The following is a 23,495-nucleotide window of genomic DNA, read 5'->3' on the forward strand; positions in this document are numbered from 1 at the left end:
GCGAGGAGCGGGGGGCACTTTGTTCTGGCTGGGGAAGGATGAAAACTGGGCCTCGGTAGTTCAGGTTCTCAGAGAGGGGCCCCCAGGAAGGGAGTGGGGTGAGGGGGCAAGAGGGCCGATCCCAGGGTGGCGGGAGGAGGCCTCCCAGGCGCCAGGCTGGCCAGAGTCACCATGGAAACCATAACATTTTTCACGGCCTTTAAGCTGGAGGAACGTCCAGGCCCCTGCGGCCCTGCCTGAGTCCACACGTGTGTGCGCGTGTGCACATGCATGTGAACCCACTGCACGACTCACGCACGCGCACACCCCACGCACTCACGCACACGCACCTGTGCACAGAAGTGTGCACGCGAAGCAACTGCGTACACACGCACACGCACACCTGTGTGGACAACACGCACACATGCAAGCACGTGGACTCCGTGAAGTGCACACGTGTGCAACCGGCAAGCAGCATGTGCAGCTCCACAGTACCTGCACTGCCGCACACACGTGCAGATGCACACGCCACACGCTCACGACGCCGCGTGCACACACGGGGACAAAGCACACACGCGTGCTCACATGTGCACACTCAAATGCGCCCCAGGCAGGCGGGGCCCTCGACACCCCTCCCTCCGTGCAGAGCCCTCAGCCGCCCCCCTGCAGGGGATTTCAAAAGAGGCTGTTTATATAATTTCTAGTAAAGAAATAATTATTATAATCACATTAAGCGATTTGGCTGTAAAATTCCTGTAAAGGGCTCGCTGTTCTGGAGGCGGCGGGGGCGGGCGGGGGGAGGGGCTCCGCATTTGTTTTTCTTGTTTTCATCTCCTGGTTCTGGGAAGTGAAAACAGCCCCTCTGTGATGGATCGCCCCTTTGCTGGTCCTCGACCTTCTGGGTGGGTTTCTGCTGAGCTCAGCGGAAAATGCTCACAGGCCTGTGGCTCCCACATGTGGGGGGTGGGGGGGAGCAGGGGGGCGCTGGGGCCCGTCCCAAAAACAGAACAACAGTAACAGCGGCGGGCGCGGGAGCCAGGCCGGCCGGGGGCCTGGACAGTGTCCCGCCGGAGCAGCCAGCGAAGCGGGGTTTGCTCTCGCAGCGGGCGCCTGACACGGCGTGCAGTCCCCGTGGCTCCGCGCCCTGCTGGCCCCCTCTGCCCTCCTCGGGGACATGCGAGTGAGACAGAGCCTTCCCCAGAGTGCCTGGTCAGGGCCATGGCCAGCCTGGGGGGGCGGGAGACCAGGGGCGCTGGCCCGACCCCATGAGCCCGCACCCCATGGCCTGGGCACCGGGTCTGCACGGCCCCCCAGGCCCTCCCACCGGGGACCCAGGGCGAGTAGGGCCCTGACCCCACCCACACCTCGCCCGGGGCACAGCCCTGGCGTCCGGCCTGGCGTAGGGAAGACACGGGGCCTGGTTCTAGTGCAGACGGGGGTTCCTCAGGGTCCCACTCTGGTTCCAGAACAGGTTGGGGATGAGGACTCACCCCCACAGCCCCCTCACCCACAGCAGCAGGCGGAAGTGCAGGCCAGACGTGGGGGGTGGGGATCGAGTCACCCACTGCTCAGCCCCGTCCCACCGAGGCCTGCAGCTGCGCAGAGGGGCCTGGAGCCAGGGCCGCTGATGCTGCTGACCCCAGGCCGCACCAGCGTTGCAGGATGGGAGTAGGCGCCAGGGGACAAGTGGCGAGGGCCATCGGGCAGTGACGGCTAGACCTGGGTGGGGACGTTGGAGATGTGTGGGCAGAGCTGTGTCCTGTGCAGGCCCTGCCAGCGTCCCTGAGGTCTAAGCAGAGAGCACAGGGCAGGACCGGGGCCAGGAGAAGTCGGGGTGCCACCTGCCTGGGCTCCGGGGCTGGCCCTCCCCCTGGGCGGCAGTAGAGGGGAAACCACGGGGTGGCACAGCCAGGCTGTCAGCCCTCAGGGAGCCAGGGCAGGGGGACGGCGGCACTGCCAGACCAGAGCCCGAGGCGACACGCTGCCCGTGGCCGTCCCTGGAGCCGTAGCCTCTGCTCGCCTGGTCCCTGGCCCCTGACCCCACCCTTCCAGCCGTGGCCCCCAGCTGCACGCTCCTCCCCAGGCTGAGCGGCTGCGGGCACAGCTGGACGAGGCGCAGGCCGCGCTGGCCGCGCTGCACAGGGGCCTGCAGGGCAGCGAGGAGAGCCGGGCGGGGCTGCACAGGGCGGCCCTGGAGGCCCGCCGGGCGCTGGGCGACGAGGCCAGCGAGAAGGACGTGCTGCGGCGCTCCAACGCCGAGCTGCGGGCCGCCGTCCGACGCGCCGAGCGCGACAAGGCCAGGTACAGCGGCCGCCCCGGAGTGGCTGTGGGGGTCCCTCCTGGCCCCAAAACACCCCCAGCTGCGGCAAGGACCCAGGGGCACGCTGAGATGGGTCGGGCAGCCGTGGGCGGACGCACCTGGCATTCCCGGGGCCCGGCCGTCCGAACGCTCCCAGCGTCGGCCTCGAGGGGCAAAGCCGGGACGCGGAAGGACCTGTCCCCACCCTCAGCAGTCCCCACCCAGCAGGCAAGACAGGCCCCAAGGGGCCAGCGGGAGATGGCCAGGGGCTGGGAGCAGCGGGAGGCCAAGGGGCCTGGTCAAGGGGCCCCAGGAGGGCCCCGTGTGGGAGGGACGGCCGGGCCGGTCGGCAGTCCTCGCAGGGGGAGCAGAGGTGCCAGGCTGGTGCTGGACATTGGGCCTCTGGGCATGAGGCCGGGGGTGGGGGGCGGGGGTGTGGGGAGGGGCCAGGCTGGCCCGGCACCACAAAGGTGACAGAAGCCCCAAGGGGACACCGTGGGGAGACGAGTGGCCTGTGGTGAGCCACGTGGCGTGCCAGCACCCCGGAAGCCCCAGCCCGGCCTGTGGCGCTCCGCTCAGTTTTCAGCGGTCCAAGGAAGAGGAGGAGCAGAAGGTGCTGGTTCTGGAGGAGGCCCGGGCGGCGGCCTGGAGGGAGGCAGGTGTGCTGCGGGCCCGCGTGCGGACAGCCGAGCAGGCCCAGGGGGACGCCCAGCGGGAGCTGCAGCAGCTGCGCAGACAGGTGGCCCGTGCCCCACGGGGTTCTGGCTGGGGCCGCCTCGGGGCTCGGGGTGAACGGGGGCAGCGGCCGCCTCCACCCGCCCTGGTCCTCTGGGGCAGAGCCCGCCCGCGGCCCTCGCAGCCTCCACTGACGAGCCCGTTGGTGAAGCGTCCATGGTGCTCCCTCTGCCAGGCGGTTCACACACGTCGCCTCATGGACTCCTCACGGCCCTCCTGTGGGAAGGTTCTAGAACCTTCCTTTCCAGATGGGGCACACCGTGCCCAGGGTCCACCCCCCTAACATGGCCCATGCTCCCTGACCAGGGCCCCCAACACCGGCCGGGGTCTGCCTCTGGGCTCGCGCCCGCGGCCCAGCAGGGAGGTGGCAGGTGTGCCATGGGGTGGCTGAGGGTGGGGTATGGGGGCGTCATGGACCCCTGTCCAGCACAGGATGTAGTCTGAGCCCCCCGGAGCGCTGTCAGCTGAGGGCCTGGGAGGCCGCGGGACCTGAGCAGAGGTGGGTGCGGGGGCTGCCCGGGCTCCTGTGAGGGGCCATGGGCCCCAGCCACCCCGTCAATGCCACCCCCATGCCCCCAGGTCAAGACGCTGGAGGCCGAGGGCCAGAGGAAGAGCCGGGAGGTGGACCAGCTACAGGCCGCTCAGCAGAGCCGGCAGGAGCTGCGGAGGCGGGCGGCAGAGGCAGAGGCGGCCCGGGAGGGTGCCCGGGAGGAGGTAGGAGGGCCGAGGGGCCCTGCAGGGGGCGAGGTGGCCACTGCTGCCAAGGCCACGGGACCGGGGCCACCCCAGCCCGGGTCTCACCGCTCTGCCACCTCCCGGCACAGCCACAGGCCGCCAGGCGAGGAGGGGGCCTCGGCCGGGCTGCTCCAGCACGAACCCCGCCCTGAGCTTCCCAGGATGCTCGTGGTTCAGTAAAGGACAGAGTCCCAGCTGGAGAGAGCTCTGAGCCTGGGGCCAGGCAGGGGTCCCCCAAAACGATCAGTTCTCAGAGCTTTGGGGCTCTGAGCTCAATTCCTGGTTCAGACCCAAGTCACATGTGAGCGGCTGTGTCAGGCACCCACCACGCCCAGGCAGCATAGGCTCACTTACCGTGGCCTGGGTGACCTATGCGCCCTCCCAGCCCCCCATGTGTGAGCAGGTGGGTCGCTGCAGCCACCAGGGAGGGAGTCGAGACGGGCAGGCCTGCCTGGGCCAGGCCGCGTCCCCCGGGGCTTACGGTCTGGCAGGGGCTCCTCCCCCAGACTGCGCACCTCCCGGGGGTGGCGGGGTCCCCCCGTAGTCCCCAGTTCACGCACAGGTATTTAGAGGGTGCCTCGTGCTGCGGGGCAGAAGTCAGGCTGTGACCAGGGTCCGCAGCAGCGGACAGGGTGGCCGCAGACGGACAGCTGGGGTGGGGAGGGCCCCTCTGCACCCGGGCCAACTGCCCAGAGGAGGGGACAGCAGCCCAGCAGCGGGTCTGTGGGCAGAGGGGGCTGCGAGGGGCCGGAGGGAGGAGAGAAGGGAGCAGGACGACCTGGGCCGAGCGAGGCGGGAGCAGGTCGCCCAGCACCCGGCCGCCTGGCTCAGCCCCCGTGCGCGGTTGGCTGTGGGACGGCTGTGGCTGGGTGGGCGACACGCGTCTCGCCCCTCGGGTTACCACGCGGAAGCCTCAGGCGTCCTGAGGTTCACCGTCCCTCGTTTCAAGATGACACTGACCCAGCAGGAGTGGGCAGCCTGTGACCATGGCTGTCTGGCCGGGGTTTTCATGAGGCTGCCTGTCGGGACGTGCTCCGGGGCCCTGGTGTGCCCCGAGCTCAGGTGTCCCCACTGTCAAACACGGGCCAGGAACTGGGCCCTCGGTCCCCCAGCTGTGACATGCCACGGAGAGGCCGAGGCGTGAGGCCGGGGCGGGTCTTCAGAGGCGGCTGCGTCTGGGACGAGGCCTCTGCCTGCGCCCGCATGGCCCCCGCACGGCCCCCGCAGGTCCTGAGGCTGCAGCGGAAGCTGGCGGAGGCGGAGGCCGGCGGCGAGGCCCGGGAGACGGAGCTGGAACGGCGCCTCCAGCAGGTTCGGGTGGCGGAGCAGACCCTCCGGGCTGAGCTGCGTGAGGCCACCGGGAAGCTGCGGCAGGCCAGCGGCGAGGCTGGCGGCCTCCGGGCTCGCCTGGACGAGGCCTGCCGCCAGCTCCGCAGCCTGGAGCAGGAGCTGGCCCGGGCCGAGGGCGCCAGGCGGGATGCTGAGGGCCAGCTGGGCCGGCTGTGGACCGCCATCCGCCGCGGGCTGGGGCTCCCAGGACAGAGCGCCTCTGCCCCCCCCGAGCGGCCCGGCTCCCCCACCAAAGGTCAGTGTGCTTGCCGGCTCAGGTGGGCAGCTGTCCCGGCTCTGCCACCCACCGGAGGCAGCCCCACCCCGCCCTGGCCTCACATTCCATGGTGAGGAGCCTGTGCCCCGCAAGCCCCCCCTGGGTGGGGACAGTAGAAAGGGGGACAGGTCGCCACACCCTCACCACGGCCCCCGTCATCAACATCCTGCAGGCTGGGAAAGCTCCTTGGGCGGCTCTGAGCAGCAGAGTGCCAGCCCCCCTGCCAGGTCCCACTCACCACTCCGATGGCCCTCACCTGCACCTGGACACCATGGCCCAGAGGTGGACGTGGCCTCCGTGCGGGACGCCCTGAGGGACTTGGTGCAGAAGCTGCGAGACGCCCAGCGAGAACGCGTAAGGGGCAGCAGGCCCTGACCTGGGCTCCAGGAGCCTCGGGGTGCTGTCCACCTGTCCGTCCATGCTGGGTCTGCTGTGACTGGACAGGGCCCTGGGGGTCACCAGGCCCCTCAGCGTCCAGACTGTCCTTTGTCACGTGTGATAAACACCACGGTCCCTCAAAACTCGACCCCAAATGGTCCTGGGCCGCCTCCTGTCCACAGACCAGGCCCTGCTGTGATGCCCGCTGAGGTCTGGGGCAGGGCCCTCGCCACCCCCATGCCTGTCCCCTAAAGAGCCATCCCCGGGGGCTGGCCAGGCCACCTGCAGGGTGTCACCAGCGACCCCTCACATGGGGGACCAAGCTCCCCAGCAGCTGCCCACATGTGCTCCCACCCACAGCCAGGTGTCGCCGTCCAGCATGCCAGGTGGGAGGGGCTGTGGGAAAGACTGACGGTCCTCCAGCACTGGCCCGGGGTCCCCCACAGACACCGCTCACCTCAGGCCCACCCTCCCGCCAAAGCCAGCCCCAGGGGGCCGGACCAACCCCACTCAGCCAAGTCCTGGCCAGGGGACAGTCTCGCAGGTCACCCTGACCCCACAGGCCACCTCCTGGCACTGCATGCCCGCTCTGTGTCCACACCTCAAACCTGGATGCTTCCCGCCGTCCCCAGGGCCTGGAGGTCAGCTCAGCCGCCCCGCTGCCCAGACCCGACTGTCCGCAGGCTGTCCCGCCAGACCCCCGACGTCTGTGGCGTGACACCTCAGCCCTGCACTCAGCCCGGGCTGCTGGCTGACCTTGGTCCTTCTGCTTAGGACACCTGGCGGTTCCGAGTGCTGGGCCTGAGCAGCCGGCTGCGGGAGGCGGAGAGCGAGCGGACCCGAGCCCAGAGCCGCGTGGGGCGGCTGCAGAAGGCACTGGCCGAGGCAGAGAGAGGTGACGCCCCTTCCCCACCCGCTCCTGGCCACGGCCACTTCCCGGGGGTCCCCCAACGCGCCCGCTCCGGCCGTGGGGCAGCACCACCCAGCAGGGCCCCCTGAGCCGGGACGGGGCGGGGGGCTTCTCGACAGCGCTTCCCTGCCACGAGGGGGTGAAGTCCAGAGACCGTGAGAGGCCCTCCCGCCCGGCCTGTGGCCCCACCACTGGTCACGAGGCCCGTCCCCCTCGTGACGGGAGGTCTCAGGGAGGCCACCGGCCCTGCTGGTCACCCCACTGCATTTCCGTCACCCTATGGGTCACCCTGGGGACAGGCCGAGGCCCTGAACATCTGGAAGGAGGGAAGGCGGGAGAGATCGCGTGGGGGGCTGGGACCCCGCCCCCCGCCGTAGGGACCTGCGCTCTGAGGAAGGGAGGGGCAGGGCTTGCTGGAGGGGGATCCCCACGGCCCCCCCATTGGTGCCAGCCGCCGAGCCCCCTGGTCCTGGTTTCTGGGCCTGTGCGGTGGGTGCGGACGGCCCGTGCGGCAGGCCCTGGTCTCAGGAGCCCGGGCCCCTGCTTGTCCCACAGGTGGGCGCCTGGCAGAGGGCGAGGTGGGCAGGGCCCGGCCGGAGGAGGCACTGCAAAGGCCAGAGGCAGAGCACCCAGCGAGCGTGCGGGCGGCCGGCCAGGAGCAGCCGTGGCTCCAGGTGGGCATGCGGCGGGGCGGGGACCAAGGACACTTCACCCCGCACCCCGGGGCCCAGGAAGTAGTGGGGGCCCTGAGGGGCCTCTGGGCAGGGAGGTTCCGGGTCCCTGTGGGCAGAGGCCCCAAGGGACACGGGGTCCTCGCGGAGCACATCGGGCTGTCCCCGGCAGAGCTGTGTTTGAGGTGGCCCTGGCCCTATTTTACATATTGGGGAAACTGAGTCCTGCCCAGCCAACGAGGGGCAGAAGCAGGGGCAGCACTCGGCCCCCAGGTCCGTCCTTCCTGTAGCCACACTGGCAGGCTCGGGGTGACACATCATGCTGCCGTGGGGCCATTTATATCCCACGTCACACTCAAAGGAGGCGGCACAGGAGGAACTCAGGCTTGGGTGGTGGGGTGACAGGCCCGGCCCAGGTGGGGTGACAGCTCCCTGCTCACGGGGGAGCCGCACCCCGGGCCCACAGAGAAAGCTGCAGCCTCGAGGACCTTGGGGACCTGGAGGACAGTGTGCTCGCAGGAGGAGCACTGGCCCTGCGGAGGTGGCCCCGGTGCCAGGGACTCGGCCCCTGTCCCCATGCTGGACAGCTGAGGCTGATGGGGACGGCAGAGCAGAGGGACCGAGCGGGACTCAGGGCAGACCCGGGCTCAGCCCCACAAGTGCCATGAGCTGCAGGTCACCCCTCTCCGAGTGCCTTGAGGAGGGAACCCCAGATGAGCTGCCCACGAGGGGGGTGGCCCTGCAGGGGAGCAGGGAGCAGGGCAGGGCTGCAGAGAGAGCCCGGTGGTGCTGAGCCTGGAGCCAGGGGTGAGGTGAGTGGAAATGCTTCAAAGTCCCCTCAGGCCGGAGCTGCAGGGGGAGAAGCTGGGGGTGGGCTGCAGGGCCAGCTGCAGGGCGCAGCACCCAGCGGGGTGACGGCCAGCTCGTGCAGTGTGGGGGTCTGAGTAAGCGGGGGGCTGGGGGCTGGGCCATTCTCACGCGTGTCCGCAGGGACGTGTTCCATGCACGCGTGGAAATAAAGTTTTCTGTTTGCGGGCTCCGCACACTGAAACACACCTGTCAAATCAGCACTTACAGACTCGCTGCTGGAACGCTCGTCGCCGGGCTGAATGGTGGGCGGGGTGTCCCTCGGCCGTGACCCGTTCCCCAGGGCCCCCACTAACAGGCTCGGGACGCGGGGTCTTTGGGCTGTGCTAGCTCTTCCGGGTCTGTCCCAGATTCAGCTTCGTGGCCACAGCACCCACCACCGCTCCGGCCCGCAGGTCTGCCCCGCCCCCGTCCCCGCCACCTGCGGCCCCCTCGGCCTAGCCTTGGCTTCAGCCCGCCTCAGCCTGGACACCTGCCGCCTCTAAGGACCTCATTTTGCCTGTCGTAGGCTGTTTGCGCTGCCCCCCTCCAGTGCCGGCCTCCCTTATTCCAAGGTCTTGGTGCCTCTTGGGGGTGATGTGAGTGTCACAACGGAAGTGTGACAGTGGTGTTCCGCAGTGCTCAGGGAGCGCTTCTGGCTGGGCTGGGGCCCTCCCTGCACCCCGGCCTCCCCCCGCTGCGGGGGCTCTGCACCTGTGCCCTGGGGGCTCACCAAGACCCCCTCTGCCCCCCAGGCCTGCCGCCCCATCTCCCTGCCGATCGCTGGGGCCCGTGCAGGGCCTGCCCGCGTCCGAAGCCCCCGCGCGTCCGTGGGTGTGGCAGCCCACACGTGGCGCAGTCCTCTGCGGCCCCAGGTGGAGGCATGCCTGTTTGTGAGCCCGAAGTCCCACATGGCGGCCCACTGGCTTCCAGGCTACGCCCTCGGGGGCTGCGCCACATCCTCAGAGGCTGGGCCGACCCCGCGGGCTCATTCAGGGCGTGGCAGGGTGCGGGGCCCTGCGGTTGTGGGACGCAGGTCGCGATGCCCAGCCGTCGGCCAGGGACGGAGTGGCTTCTGGAGGCTTCTCTCAGGGCCTGGGCCTTCTCGCGGGCTGTCCCACAGGGCCCAGCAGGGCGCCGGCTCAGGTGCCGGCCACCCAGACCGTGTGTGCTGCACGGCCCACCTGGTTACTACCCTCAGTTACATCTGCAAGGCCCTTTGCCACGCGCCGTGACGTCATCACAGGATGACTGCAGGGGCCCAAGGTCATGAGCCGCCCTTTACTCTGCCAGCCACACCTGGTCTCTGTACTCTGCTGAACAAGGCAGCCGGAGTCTTCGTGCTCGCAGGTGACACAGGTGAGCCGGGCTCCCAGCCTAGCTCTGCGGGAGGGGCCGGTTCTTCCAGGCCAGCCGTTTGCCCTCTGACCTTGGTCTGGGCTGAGCTCCATAAACACGAAGATATGGGCTATTTGAAGTGGTCCTTCCAGAGTGGAGGCCAGAAGCCAGTTCATCTTCGAAATTCGGAAACGTCGCCCAAACACTTGACGTGAGCGGCTCCCGGTCTGTGCCGGCCTTGCCGAGCCCCCTCCGTGCCCACGATCAGGCCTGGCTCAGTGCGTCCCAGCTCTGTCCCCTGAAACAGCTCTGCTCCCCTTGCCCTCCTGTCGTTTGCCTGGAAATTCACTGCAGCCCAGCACTGCTGGCCTCGAAGGTCGCCGCCTCGCCTTGGCCGCTCCCAGACCCCGGGAGGTCGGGTCTTCACCCCACTTATCCGGCCGCCTGCCACCCTGGCCGGTGCCCACATCTTCGTCTTCGTCATGACAGCCAATCGGCTCCCCGCCTGGTCTGGCCTTGAGCCCGTCAGCCGGCACCTTCTGACGCGTGTTCCCATTTCTCGTGACAGCTCTGTTCTCGTTTAAATCCGAGACCCTCAGGTCGAGTTCTCGGGGTGACTTTGCCTCCCGAACCCCAGTGGGCTGCTGTTTGTATCGTGGTCTTTTCTCTGCCTGGCTTTACAGGAGGGGTCTGGTCTCGCTCGGGGCTGGGGGGACAGGGACCCGCCGGGGACTTCAAGCGTCCCTGTCCCGGTATTTCAGGTCCAAACAAAAGGCAGAGAACTTCCAGGGGCCGCGGGGAACAGGGGGAATGGGGGAGACAGTGGGGGACCATGGGGGACCAGCAGCAGAAGCAGCCAGAGGCCCCTCTCCAGAGCGCCTCTGCTCCGGGAACGGCCTGGGCGAGGGCCCCGTTCCAGGGGCACAAACAGGTGGCGTCTCTGGCCGCCGTCTCTTGCCACTTGCCGGCTCGGGAACGGGGCCCTGGTGTCCCCCGCCCACCATGACCCTCATCCCTGGCGGCCTCCCTCCGGCCCTGGGTCTCTGAGCCGAGGTCCCTGGGGGCCGCGGCTGCCACACGGGGTCTCCCCGCGCGATGCGGCAGGTGCTGCCGCGCGCTGCAGACGTCCCCCGCCGGTTTCCTGCGCGATCCCGGATCCGCTGTTTCTCAGTGACGTGCGGGCTGAAGCCTCCGCGTGTCAAGCTCGTGGCGTTCCCGCGGTCCCCGGCCGTCCTCTCCGTGGGCCAGCCTGCCCCCCGCCTGGCGGGACCCTCAAGTCCGGGGGTTTGGCTCCGAGGAGAGTCTGTCCCCGTGGGCCGTGGCGGCGGTCACCTCGTGGGGTCGCTGAGGCACGCCCGTGGCGCCGGAGGCCCCGGCCCTGCCGACAACCAGCAAACGCAGCCGAAGTGTCTGCAGCCGGCGGGGGCTCCGCGGGAGCGGCCTGCGCCCCGCGCAAACGTCACCTTCCCGGCCCGGATTTTCCCCCGTTTCACATAAGCCGATGTGTTTGTCAAGAGAAAGTTAATTAAGAACATATTTTTCTAATTAAATGGCTGGCTGTGCTCCACGAACAGTAAGATTCTTGTCTGGGAGCAAACCGCTCCCTGTTGCCACGGTTACCCTGGGACTCCAGCAGGTCGACAATGCAGCCCAGGCCCGGGGTGTCCGCGCACGGCGCCCGGCGCCCGGCACCCGGCGGCGTCACCCGCACACGGCCCCCGGAGAGGCCGCCCACGCCAGCCTCGGCCAGAGCGGTGCGCAGCCTCGCTGGCTCGGCTCACGTCGTCCTCCTGGCACCCAAGCTTGTCACGCCCTGTCTTCCCCTGAGACCCCCCCTCCAGGCCCGAGTGAGCAGAGCCGGGCACCCCTCGGCCCCGGCGCACCCCTGATGGCCGGGCCCCGGGCTGGCCGTGTCCCTGAGCTCCTGTCAAGCACGTCTGCGTCCGCGTTTCTTTATGGTGCCACGATGGCCTCATCTCCATAGCGTGAACTGGGGCTCCTTCCGCCTTTTTCCACACGTGGCCTGAGTGAGTGGCCTCAGGGTTGTGCGTCCCCAGGTTCCACCGAGCCCGCCTGCAAGCCGTCCCCTCCGTCTGTCCCCTCCCGTCCCTCGGTTCTCCGTCCGGCCGGGGCGGCTTTCGTCAGGGTCGCCGCCTTCTCTCTGGGCGACGTGTTTCGCGCCATCGGGCTCACGTGCGGGCGACACCTGCGCGCAGGTCCGTCTGTCCCGGATGTGGACGTGCCCGTCTCTCATGCTCTGACGTCCAGCGGTCCCTTGTTTCACTGACCTTTTCCAAGAACCGACCTCGCGCTTCCCTCCGTTTTGCCGTTTATTTCCCGCGTTTCTCCCTGGCGCCCTCTGGCCTCCGGCGCTGAGCGCGTGGCGGGTTCACGCGGGGATTTCTCTCCAAGGAGAGCGGAACGGCACCGCCTTCTCCCGGACTGTGGCTTGCTGTGTCCCATGGGTTTTTGATATGAATTCTTTTCCTTTTTACCCATATTCTAGGAGTTTCAGGTTTTATTTCTTCTTTAATTCAAAGTTTTGTTTTGTTTTCTTTTGTTAAGAACAGTTACATCTGTGCCCTTCTTGGTCGCTACGTCCAGTCTCACTGGCGATAGGGTTTGGCTTGGGCAGTCAGGGTCTCCCGATCGGCTTCTGGAGGGATCTGTGTTTATGCTCCTGGTTTGCTGCTTGTTTGCTTTCTTGGTTTGGTTTGCTCTGTTTGTTTGTAGTATGTTTGGAGGAAAACTGGACAAGCTGATTGTGAAGTTTACAGGGAAGAATAAATGTTTGAGATTTTCCAAGGAAAATTTGAAGAAGCCTAGAAAAACTGATTATAACACTGATATGGTCGACGTGGGAGGGGCCGGCACGGGCTGGACAGAGAGGCCAGCGGGACAGAGTGCAGTCCGGAGGTGTTCAGTTGTCGCTCGCTGGCGCAAGACCCTGGGCCCCATCTGGGCCACCGAGTCCCTCCGTGTAAGGCGAGGGGCATTGACCCCTTACATCTGAGCAGCTCTGGTGCTGGTTCTGTCCTGGGCCTGGCCGGAGGGCTCCCCAGGCTCCCGGACAACAGGACCAGGCTGCCTGTCGCCCCACCGCCCGCCCACAGTGAGGGTCGGGGGATGCCGGCCAGCTGACGAGTGAATCGATCCGTTGTCACCCAGTGGATGAAAAACCGTCAGGCCGAGGACCGGGACTCGAAGGACCTGAAGGGTGGGCGTGGAGGGTTTGCGGGCAGCGGAAGGCAGGTGTCCGGGCCCCGCCGCCAGCCAGCTCTCAGACACTTCCTTCCCTGCGCCCTGCCCCTCCCCCCCCCGACGGAACTCCTCCGTGAGACTGTGTCACACCCACGCCGCAGACGGGGACGCTGAGGCTGCTGGCCTGGTCCCCAGGCACATGGGGACGCTGAGGCTGCTGGCCTGGTCCCCAGGCACACGCAGAGCTCTGCGTCCCTGCCCAGTTCCCGGGCTGCAGCCCAAGGCTGGGCCGAAGGCCTGGGGTCATGCTCCCAGCAGCTACCTGAAGCCCCAAGGCGTATCTGGCTTTGTGAGGCTTTGTGAGGCTCGCTCAGCCAGCCTGCGTCACGTGCAGCCTCAGGACTTAGCACCACAGCGAGGCAGCTGAGTCGCCCAGCCAGGCACAGAGCGAAGTTCACGCAGGCCGCACCGTGCGTCTGAGTCCCGGAATGGCTGGGTCACTCGAAGAGGAGCATCAGGGTTCGCACCGTGGTTTGGGGTCTCCCTAAAATACCGTGGGATGTTTCAGCCACGTTTGAAGGAATCCTCTGCTTTTCTACTGGAAAACGTATACGAACAGAAAATCGTAATTTTCAAAATGGCAAGGAACAGTCAAACATCACAATTTCAGGTACAAGCGCTGCCCTCTTCCCTTTCCGCCTTTCAAGGACTAGAGTGTCAGACAAAAATCAGTCTCCAGGGTCAGCCTCCCGCCACCTCCCCGCAGCCGGCCCCAGCGGTGATGCCTCCGCCCCGCCCCCCGCAAGGGGCCGGCGTCTGCTGCAGCGTGACAGCCCGGGGGACGCACAGCACCAGGGCAGGGGCACTGACGTCGCTGTGAGGGACGCGTGTTTGCTGAGGCAGGGACCCTATAAGCTGAGGACCAGGGCCAGCCTGGGTCATCGGGGTCTCCGCCCTTTCCCTCCTTGACGCTGTGCCCAGTCCCCCTGCACCCCCACATCCCACTAGCAACGTCCGGTCCCATCCTAAGGATGGGTCTACCCGTCTGACCTGGAGGGGGGTACCCCCCAATCTCCGCCTGCTCTCGGGCCCCCTGCACGGCCCCTCCAGGCTACCTCTGTCCTTCCACGTCCCCCCCCTCGAGTCCCGGCCACCACGGGCTCCACGTGGACACCCCCAGGGCCCGCTCTGCAGCTTCCGCTCTGCCACCATAGCAGGAGCGGCTCTGGCCTTCCACCCACAGCGCCGGAAGGCGCTGACTGCTACTCCCACGAGACCCTCGGGAGGTTTCAGAAGGGACCTCGGGTGCATCTTCAGCCGAACTGTCATGGGCCTCCTACGACAGCCATTGCGTGGAACGCATGGGGGGCCGCCAGGCCCACTGCGTGCCGGCTCTGGACTCAGGGGACACCACAGGCGCCGTCCTCTTTGTGATGGCTTGGAGCAGGGAGCAGGGGGCAGTGGGGTGATTGGCCTCAGGGAAGAAGCCCAGGGTCCGTGGGCCCTGTGCGTTGGGCGTGGAGGCCGAGGACAGCGGGCAGTGCTCCGGGCGCGAGGCAGCGAGGCCCAGGGGGCTCTGTGCTCCTCCTCCTGAGGCTGGAGCGGGGGAGGGACACCAGACGTGTCTTCGAGGCCACTCTGGCTGCAGCAGAGGATCTGCCAGCGGAGTATTGCGACAGGCCTGCTCCCTGGGACCACACGGCCACGTCGTAAACTGCCTGACCGCTGCGCACTGTCCCCCGACGTCCCAGACCTGCAGCAGGGTCTGGCACGCTCTGCTACTGCCTCCATGGCGCACGGCCCCGCTCGAGAGGCCAGGGGGGCCTGTGTCTCCCTTCCCCAGGAGCAACAGGACGAGCTGCATGCCCTGGGGGACGGCGAGAGGCACCGCCAGGGTCTGGCCCGGAGGAGGCGGCTGCTGGAGGGGCAAGTGCCCGGCCTGGAGCCCCGGAGGGCAGGGTCCCGCGTTCCCAGGCGTGAGCGGAGGTCCAGGAGTTCCAATGCCGATCCACCCCCGCTGAGGTCGGGGAAACTGAGGGGGGTCACACCGGGGTCAGACCCGGGGCCTCTCCTAGGACGCCCCACTCCACAGCAAGCTCCCTGAGACAGAGTTACTGTGGCCACAGCTCAGAGACAGCCAGCAGAGCGCCAGATGCACGGCCTCCCCAGGCCCGGGCGCGCCGCTGGCCCCGTGCGGGGAGCGTGCGTGGGGCCGGCACGGAGAGGCCCACCGCGGGGCACTCACGGGAGGTGCGTGGGCAGGGCTTAGACATGGGACCTGCCTCCGGGCGCAGGGTGTCCCCCACTGCGGCGCTGGCCTGGGCTGGGTGTGGGAGGGTCACGGCAGCCCGGGCTCACCTGTGCAGAGGGAGCCAGGCACCTGTCACTCAGGGCTGTTTCAACAGGAGTGTCTGGCCAGGGCCTCTCAGGGGGGCTGGCGAGGCCATTCTAGATGGCACGGCCCTACAGACTTTGCAGGGGTTACCTCGGGTCCAGTGGACCCCTGGGATTGTCACTGCGTCACCAAGACCTGCGAAGCTCGGCTTCGCACTGGGGTGGGGCTGGTCTGGGCAACGTGGCCCAGGGCAGGAGGGCCGCGGAGCCCAGGCTCAGCCTCACCAGCTGGCAGAATAAGTGACAAGGTGACAGGTGCCCAGGGCTCTTTGAAGGGGAGATGTCATCGGGGCACGTGGACGCCAGTGACGAGCGAGAAAGTGGTGACGGCCCCCCCAGGGCGGGAGGGAGGGCGTTCCTCGTGCAGGACCAGGAGCAGCGGGGTCCCCCCGGGGGGCGGCGGCGGCTGCCAGGGGCATTGCTCACGAGGAGCCCAAGGCAGCGATGAGGGCCCCGGACAAGGCTGGGCCTGCGGCCTCCAGGAGAGTCTGTCCCATCGCATGTCCCGGGCCTTGCCGCCAGGCACACGCTGTCTGGCTGAGGAGGACTCAGGGACAGCAGGGTTTTCCAGAGGGCGATGGCCGGGGCAGTGGGGGGCAGGGACCCTAGGGACAGGGTTGGGGTCTGGATGGAGGCACAGAAGCCAGCAGCTCAGGACAATCACTGAAAGCCACTGGCCAGCTTGTCCACCCAGGGCCCCCGCTCTCCCAGGCAGGAGAGTCGGCCAGCTGGGCGCAGTCACCCGGGCCCTGCCACACCTCCTGAAGGGCTGTCCCCGCCCTGAGCTGAGCAGCTAAGCTCGGGGAGCCAGGGCCTCTCCTGGGGCTCCCGTGGGGGCCGAGCCTGGCCGAGATGGCACTGCCCAGGGCCCCAGAGCCAGCACGGTGCCCGGAGCCAGTGGGGGTGGGGTCAACAGCCAACGAGTTCCAGGAGGTCAGCCGTGAGGGCCCGGAGCCCATAAAGCCATCGCGGTGGTCTGGAGGGGACCCCGGCTGGCCGCCGCTTTATCCTGGACTTCACTTCTCTGGCTGTACCGTGCGGCCCCGGGAAGCCACCGGAATTTTAAAGAAACAGGACTTCCTTTCCAGTGGAGGGGGTTCTTTGTTTTCTGTCTTGAAGAAGAAAGGAATCCTTTCTGTAAAGCTGCAACCACCGACGCCCTAACTTCACCCCGAGACGCCCCTGACAGAGCATTCTGAGGGCGAAGGGAGCCGGGCCTGGGCTGGCCCAGGGTGGCAGGCGGGCAGGACCCACAGGGCTGGGTGCAGCTGAGGGTGCACGGGCCTGGTTTGGGGAGCAGGGCCATGTTCTGACTCCACCCCAGCCGTGGACAGGCTGGTGCCCACAGGGCCTCAGGGGAGGAGACCGTCCACAGCCAGCCCCACGAGGCCTGCCCGGGTGCCAGTCCCCCGAGGGGCCACCGCAGGGAGCCACAGGAGCCGCCCGCCTGCCCACGGGGACGCTCGCTTCCCGGTCACTGGGTGTTGCACCTCAGCTCGCTCCTCCTGCCCTGTACCCGGCATGGGGGGTCTGCTGGGGCAACTGGCCGCTCCGAGGACAGACAGTGGGGACAGCGACGCCGATGGGCCTGCTGTGGCCAGGTCAAGGAGAGTGGGCAGAGCCTCAAACTCAGCTCAGGCCCTCGCGAGCTAACCAGGGGGAAGGGCACGGGGGGGCTTCCAGGGGCAGGGTGTCGAGTGCAGAGAGGTGTGGAATTTTGCAGGAGAGTGTCAGGGTGCAGGGTGTCCATGAGGCAGTGTGGTGTGAGGTGCTGCGGGGGTGTCAGGGGTGCAGGGTGTCAGGGGCAGGGGTGTCAGGGGCAGGGGTGTCGGGGTGCGGGGGTGTCGGGCCCCGTGAGGCCTGGAGGAGTGCTGGGAGGGGCCCGGGGACGCGGGACCCAGCGCCCACCAGGGAGAGGCTGTACCCCCTGCTGGGGACAACGATGGGCCTCTGCGGGTCAGAGGCAGGATGGTGACCTGACCCCACACCCCTTCCACTCACCCTGACCCCACGCCCCTTCCACTCACCCTGGCCACGGCTGCCACATGGTCCAGGGCAGGGCTGGGTGTCCATGTCCCCACCCAGCCAGCCCACAGGGGACCCAGAGCCCTTCACAGAGGCACCCACGTGCTCCCCAGGGAGAAGGCTGGCCTGACGCACACCCTGTCAGGAGGCCACTGCAGGGTCTGCTCTTGCAGATGTGGGGGGACACAGTGAAGGCAGGGGCCGAAGAGCCGCTGGGACAGCCCTGGGTGGCCTGCATCACCCAGTGGACAGGCCCTGGGACAGAACCAGCAGCTGCAGCTCCGCTGGGCGGGTGGGCCCAGGGGGCGGGGGCGTCAGGTGGGTGTGGGACAGACCTACACAATGCGCACGCACAGACGGCCAGCGCGGGCCGGAGCTTCCCACGCAGGGCGCATGCAGACGGCAGTGGCATCCACGGAGTCACACCTGCAGCCCAGGCAGAGCTGAAACCAGGCCCCCGGGCTCCATGGCCCCCATGGGAGTGGGGGACAGTCAGGGGACCTCGTGGCCAGTGCGTGAACCATGACGGGGCGGGAGGGGGAGTGTGGGAAGCACAGGGTGAGGCGGTTCTGTGGGCAAGTCCGGGGCTGCTCCCCTGTGAGTGTTGGGGTGCTCTTTCATGCATCGCTGGACAGAGCCCCTGGCCCAGACAAGGAGTTTGCGAGTTGGGGAGGCACCAAGATTCAGCCCGTGAGACCCCCAGTCCGGCCAAGCAGAAACAGGGTGCCATTAAAACCGACATGACCCCACCCTGAAGGCCCGTCGGGGGGGCCATGGCCAAGACAAGGCCCCAGCCCACTCGTCACCCCTGGGCTGGGGCCCGCACCCCAGCAGAGAGCAGTGGGCCAGCTGAGGGCTGCACAAAGGCATACCAGCCCCAAAGGCGAGCGGACAGCTGTACGGTGCCCACGTTCTCACCCAGGTCCAGACGGCAGAGCCGGAGCAGCTCCCAGAGCTGGCTGACCAGCACCAGCAAGAGCTGGCCGCAGAGACCGAGCGGCCGCACAAGGCCCCACTGCAGGCCCCACAGGCCCTGAAGGCCCAGGAGCGGACCCAGCAGCAGCGGGCGAAGGTACTGGAGCCTCAGGTGCAGGGGACCCAACGCCCCGGGCAGAGACAGAGGGAGAGGCAGGGAGGGCCCGGCACCCCCCGAACACCGGGTCCCACCCGGCGCCCCCCGAACACCGGGCAGGGGCTCCGCCTGGCTGGGGCGGGGAGAGGATCCTGGGCCAGGCCTCCACTGCCCCACCTGGAAGGGGTGAGGACAGTCCCTCAGAGGTCACTCGTGTGAAGTGTCCAGACCATGCCTGGCCGGCAGCAGCTGCAGCAGAGGTGGCCCCTGCCCCGTCCCTGAGTCAGGAGGGGAGCAGCGGAGGTTCTGGGGTGAGGGAGTAACGAGGAGCGATCGAGCCTTGGGTGTGCAGCTGCCCTGCCCCCAACGCACACGTGTGCACACGCGTGCACACACATACATGTGCGCACACACAGGCACACCTGCCAGGGCCGACCCACAGGCTCCAAGCGGTCAGAGGCCTCATTCTGCAGCCGAGGGAACCACGGCCCAGAGAGGTAAAGCCACGTCCGCCGAAGCCGCAAGCCAGAGCATTTCTTTCCTCACTCTTTCTGGGCGCACTCGTGGCCTGAACGGAGGGGCCCCGTCCGGCCCCCGTGGCTGTCCCCCCGGGTGCTGTCCCTGATGAGGGCACAGTGCGTCCCTGTCTGTCTGCCCGATGTCGCGGTCCCTCGCACACTGCCTCCGGGAGCCGTGGACTGTGGCCTCCAGCCCTTCCTGTCAGACCGGGGGACCCTGGCCGGGGACCCCCGTCCCACCTGTGCTCACACCCTCTGCAGGGGGCCGGCCTGAAGGAGCAGCTCGACCGGGAGATGCAGCGGCAGCGACATGCCCACCTCGGCCCCGCCTTCCGGGCCAAGAAGTGAGCCCGCCGCCGGCCCTGGGCAGCCTGCCCGCCACAGCGCTGACCAGTGGGGCAGAACCACTCACGGAAACCGATGTCCTTCTGGGTCGGAGGGCGCCGAGCTTAAGAGGCGGGCGTGGGGCGGGCAGAGGGACGCAGGCCAAGGCCAGAGCCCAGCGCTCGGCCCAGGAGCCCCGTGTCAGCAGGCACCCTCTGATCCCACTGGCCACCGAGCTTCCGGCCCCTGGGACCAGGGCCCCTGCCCTCCAGCGGCCCCTCCCCAGCCTCAGACGGCCCTGCGGCTGCCCCGGGCCCAGTGCTCGGCTTCCCCCCAGGACCCACTGATGCGGCCAGAGCTCGGTGCCAGGCCCGTAGGGCCATGGGCCACGTCCGCACCCCGGCTCTGTGAACACGGGGAAGCGTGTGGCAGACATTCTGCCAACTGGAGCCAAAAATACACGTCCTGCAAGGCCCAGCCACCGCCTCCCCGTCCAGGGGCCGCAGGTCTGTCACGATGACTCTCTCAGTCCCCACGACCTGCTGGCCACGAGAGGCACTGGCTGTCTGTCAGCTGCCGTCACCGAACCCTCCGGCTGCGCGGCCCGCGGATGCTGGGCCGCCCGTCAGCATGTCAATCGTCCCCCGTCGATGTCCCTCGGGACCACGTTTCCCTCTCCCCACAGCCTCTTCCGCTCTGTAAGCGGCACGTCTCAGGTGGCACCAGCCACCCTCCCAAGGACCCGTCACACCCTCGAGGACTCGTAGGGAAGCCGCCCGCAGGTCCCTGTAAGCCGTGCCCAAACACGGGACGGCGTTCGTGCTCCGAGAAGGACCCACGCTTAGAGGGGGCCTCACCTCCCGGCTGCCTTCAGAAAGGGGGTTACCACGTGTGCTGCCTCCACAGAAGCCGGGGGCAGGACGAGGCGGGCACCGAGCTGGGGGCTGTGGCCACACGGATTCTGAAGTCAGCACAGGCTCAGGGGGAGGAGCCGGTGGACCCATCAGGGGCGGCTGCTGCGGGCAGGGAGGTGTTAGCGGGGTGGACGCGTCCGGCCATCCGTCCGCCCGCCCGCTGTGGCCGGTTAGGGGCACACGGCAACCCGTGGAGGGCAGGAGTGGGCGCAGCCCCTGCTGGAGAGTGCGCCCCGAAATGGGGTGGGGGGCCTTGAGAGAGCACGGGGCACTCAGCGACGTGTCCCTTCCGTGCACGGCCCCTGTGGAGGACCCCCACTCATCCCCGGCTGAAGGACCCGGGGGTGGGGGTGGGGAGGAAGGACCCGGAGCCGGAGACTGCGTCTGTGTCAGCCCTTTCTGCCCCCGCGCCGTCCACTGCTGTCTCCACGTCACGGCTTGGGGACCGAAGCTGCCCCCACAGAGGAGGCACCAGACGGCGTGGATGGAAGAGGGATCCATCTCAGACGCGAAAAGGGTCGGGGTGCTTTCTCAGCATCGAAACGAGAGGCACCCATCATTTGGCCGGCGTCCTCACTGGGCCCCCCAGCCTCTCCCGTGCCGCCGAAGGGCACGCGAGGCCTCCGAGCTCTACGCTCCAGTGGACGGTTCCGTCGGTGCGGGGCACGCTCTTCTTACGTATCCAACAGACGGTGGTACACTCAAGAAAAACAGGACTTTGGTAACGGAAATAAACGGGCGTTTTCTTAAGCCCTCCTGCGGGCGCGCGTGCGGACCCGTGTGTCGGGCTCCACATTCGCCGAGGAGCTTAGAATCGCCTTGCTCAACTTCGCACCAGCCCTCTGGGGCACTGGGTGACAGGCGGGGAGAGACAGGGCCAGCAGCCCAGGCTGGCCTCACCCCCCTCGTCTGCCCAGCGGGGCAGTGGGCACAGGGTCTTGCTGACTGGCGGATAGAGCTGGGCCTGGCAGACGGAGCGAGGTAAGGCCCAGTGGCCGGTGCTGGACCTGCAGCCACCTGCTTGTCCCCCCACACGGCCCTGCTCCCCGGACCCCAGGGGAAGGACCACGGCTGCCTCCCCCATCCCGCGTGCAGGCCTCCGTTTGGGAGAGGCTGGCCTTGGTGGGGGTCCAAGCTCCGCCCCTTTCCAGCGGTGTGAACAAGCTCTCCGGGCCTCAGTTTCCTCCTCTGTCAGTGGAGTGACCCACAGCTGAGGGTCGTGGCAAGTCCTATACATTGCCCAGGATGACCGAACTCATCGTTAGTGCCAGCAAATGGTGGCGGTTCTGTCACCGTATAGCCACTGTGGCTCGGGGACCACCAGGTCTGGGGCACGAGCCTTCCCAGGTGTCAAAGGACAGGCCTGCAGCCCAGGGCAGGACGGGGAGGGGAGGAGGCCACTGGGCTGGGAGGGAGGGGGCGGCACCCAAGACACACCAGGCAGGGGAGGGCGACGGAGCACGGGAGGACACAGGCCCAGCCTCCAAAGCACCCGCTTGCGAAGGAAGCAGAGGCCCCATCTTGGCCACAGCTGGGCAGGAAATGGGCCGCAGGACCGAGGAGGCCAGCTGGGACCAGGGCGGTTGGTGTGTGGGCTTCCAAAACATGAATATTCCTCACGAAAGGGAGAAAGTCACCACAGCCCGGACCCCGCCCCTGCAGACGCTGAGGTGAGCGCTGAGTGCTCCCTCTCCCAGCACAGGGGCTGGGCTGCCTCTGCCCCACGAACAACCCTTTTTAAATCTGTACTTGACATTATATCATTACAGTGTCCCCACGTCATTAGAAATGCCTCCTAAGGGGCCCCCCAACCCCCGCTGTCCCCAGCTGTCATGGAGCACTCAGAAATAGGGTCTTCCCCGTCAAGCAGCCTGTCACCACCCCAGGGCGGGGGGAGCCCATACCTGAGCCCAGCTGTAACCCACTCATGGCCTCGCCCGGCAGAACCCCGAGCTCCAAGGATTTCCAATTCCTCTCTATTTCCTTGAAATGAAGCAGCGGAGACCGCCTGGGAGGGGCGCCGGCCTGTTCCGAGCTTTCCCTAAGGGCAAAGCACATACCGCCTCGGGGGTCTGAGTGTGGGCTCCGGGAGGCTGTGCCCCTCACGGCACACAGAGGGCTGTGCCCCTCACGGCACACAGAGGAGGGGCCGACTGGCCGGTGGGGGGCCCCGGACTGGCTGTGTGCAGCCAGGCCCTCGCACCCCTGCCTCAGAGCACCCATCCAGCCTTACAGTGCAGGGACCAGGCCGCGACCTCTGCAGACCCCGCCCGTCCTTCCGGCCCTGGCCTCTGCCACGAGCAGCCCCGCCCTGAGCCCCCACCCTCAGCCCTGCAAGGACCAGCCTGCTGGGCCAGGCGAGGACACCCGCCACCTTCCCCCACATGGAGCCCCGTCCCGGGGCATCCAGAGGTCGGTCAGCTTGGGGCTCCCCCACCTACACTCACCTCCACTCGGGCCCTAAATTAAACCGCCACGGGCCCGTGGGGAGGCTCAGGTTTCCCACCACAGCACACGCGCCTGCTCGATAAAGCCACCTCGGTTTTGATAAATGTGGACTTTCTGCGGCACAGACAAAGGCGCCCCTGAGTCCAGAGAGGGATCTAACAGCACGCTGCTGGCGACTGCGTCCTGATAATGCTTTTAGCACCTGAAAAAACTTTTTTCCTCTTTTCTGCCTGTGGAGTTGTGTGCATGTGTGCATGTGCACGTGTGTGTGTGTGTCTGTGTGTGTCTGTGTGTGTGCATGTGTGCATGCATGTGTCTGTGTCTGTGTTGCATGTGTTGTCTGTGTCGCGTCTATGTGCATGTCGTGTCTGGTAATGTTGCATTATTAATGCGTGTGTTTACTTTGTGTCGCGTGTATGTGTCTGTGTCTGTGTTGCGTGTGTGGCCAATGCTTTGTGTGTATGCGTGGGGCGCAATGTCTGTGTTCGTGTGTCTTTGTGTGTCTTTGTGTATGCATGTGTTGCATGTCCATGTCTGTGTTACGTAATGCGCCAGTGTTTGTGTGCATGTGTCTGTATTTGCATGTATAGGTAAAGATGCGCATGTGTCTGTGAGTGTTGCGTGCCTGTGTATGTGTGTCTTTTTGTGTGTGTGCGTGTGTGTGAGAATGTAATGCTCAGTGGTGGCCAGGCCTTGTGTTAACCCCTGCTCTCCCAGGGCGAAGGCTGCAGAGGGTGCGTGTGGCCTGGCTGGGGGCTGAGACCCCGTGTCTGCCTGTGGCCAGCCCTAGCCCAGCTGTGCGCGAGGGCTCTCTGGGGTGTCTGGAGTGTAGCCTGGCCTGAGCATCTCACAAAGCCACCGGGGGCGGAGGGTAGATTCCTGGGGGTGTGGCCAGATTGGGGACCCCGGTCTAGGCCAGCGCCTCCCGCTCTCCCTCCCTGGGCACGTCCACTGCATGCTCGGGGTGTGCTGGGCTCTGGGGCCCCAGGTGGTCCCAGAAACTGGTCTTCACCAGAGTCCCCTGAGGCACGTGCTCAGGAGGGGCCTCTGTGGCCTGGACAGCATGCTGCAGGAGGATAGGGCTGGGGGCTGGGCGGGAGGG

The 23,495-nt window shown here is 67.4% G+C and overlaps 1 protein-coding gene across 1 annotated transcript in view; it reads left to right on the plus strand.

Moving 5' to 3' along the window:
* The window catches only part of CROCC2 (ciliary rootlet coiled-coil, rootletin family member 2), a 47,911-nt gene extending 28,737 nt beyond the window's left edge, over positions 1-19,174 (plus strand). The window contains 11 exon segments of the mRNA XM_039861612.1: positions 2,063-2,280; positions 2,858-3,017; positions 3,593-3,727; positions 4,976-5,333; positions 5,527-5,708; positions 6,507-6,627; positions 7,198-7,316; positions 14,542-14,789; positions 17,753-17,807; positions 18,040-18,204; positions 18,969-19,174. Coding sequence (XP_039717546.1) covers positions 2,063-2,280; positions 2,858-3,017; positions 3,593-3,727; positions 4,976-5,333; positions 5,527-5,708; positions 6,507-6,627; positions 7,198-7,316; positions 14,542-14,789; positions 17,753-17,807; positions 18,040-18,204; positions 18,969-19,055 — 1,848 coding nt within the window. The 3' untranslated portion in view covers positions 19,056-19,174.
* The last annotated feature ends 4,321 nt before the right edge of the window (positions 19,175-23,495 follow it).

The sequence above is a fragment of the Pteropus medius genome, unplaced genomic scaffold, assembly GCF_902729225.1.
Source record: "Pteropus medius unplaced genomic scaffold, Ma_sr-lr_union100, whole genome shotgun sequence".
Lineage (NCBI taxonomy): Eukaryota > Metazoa > Chordata > Mammalia > Chiroptera > Pteropodidae > Pteropus > Pteropus medius.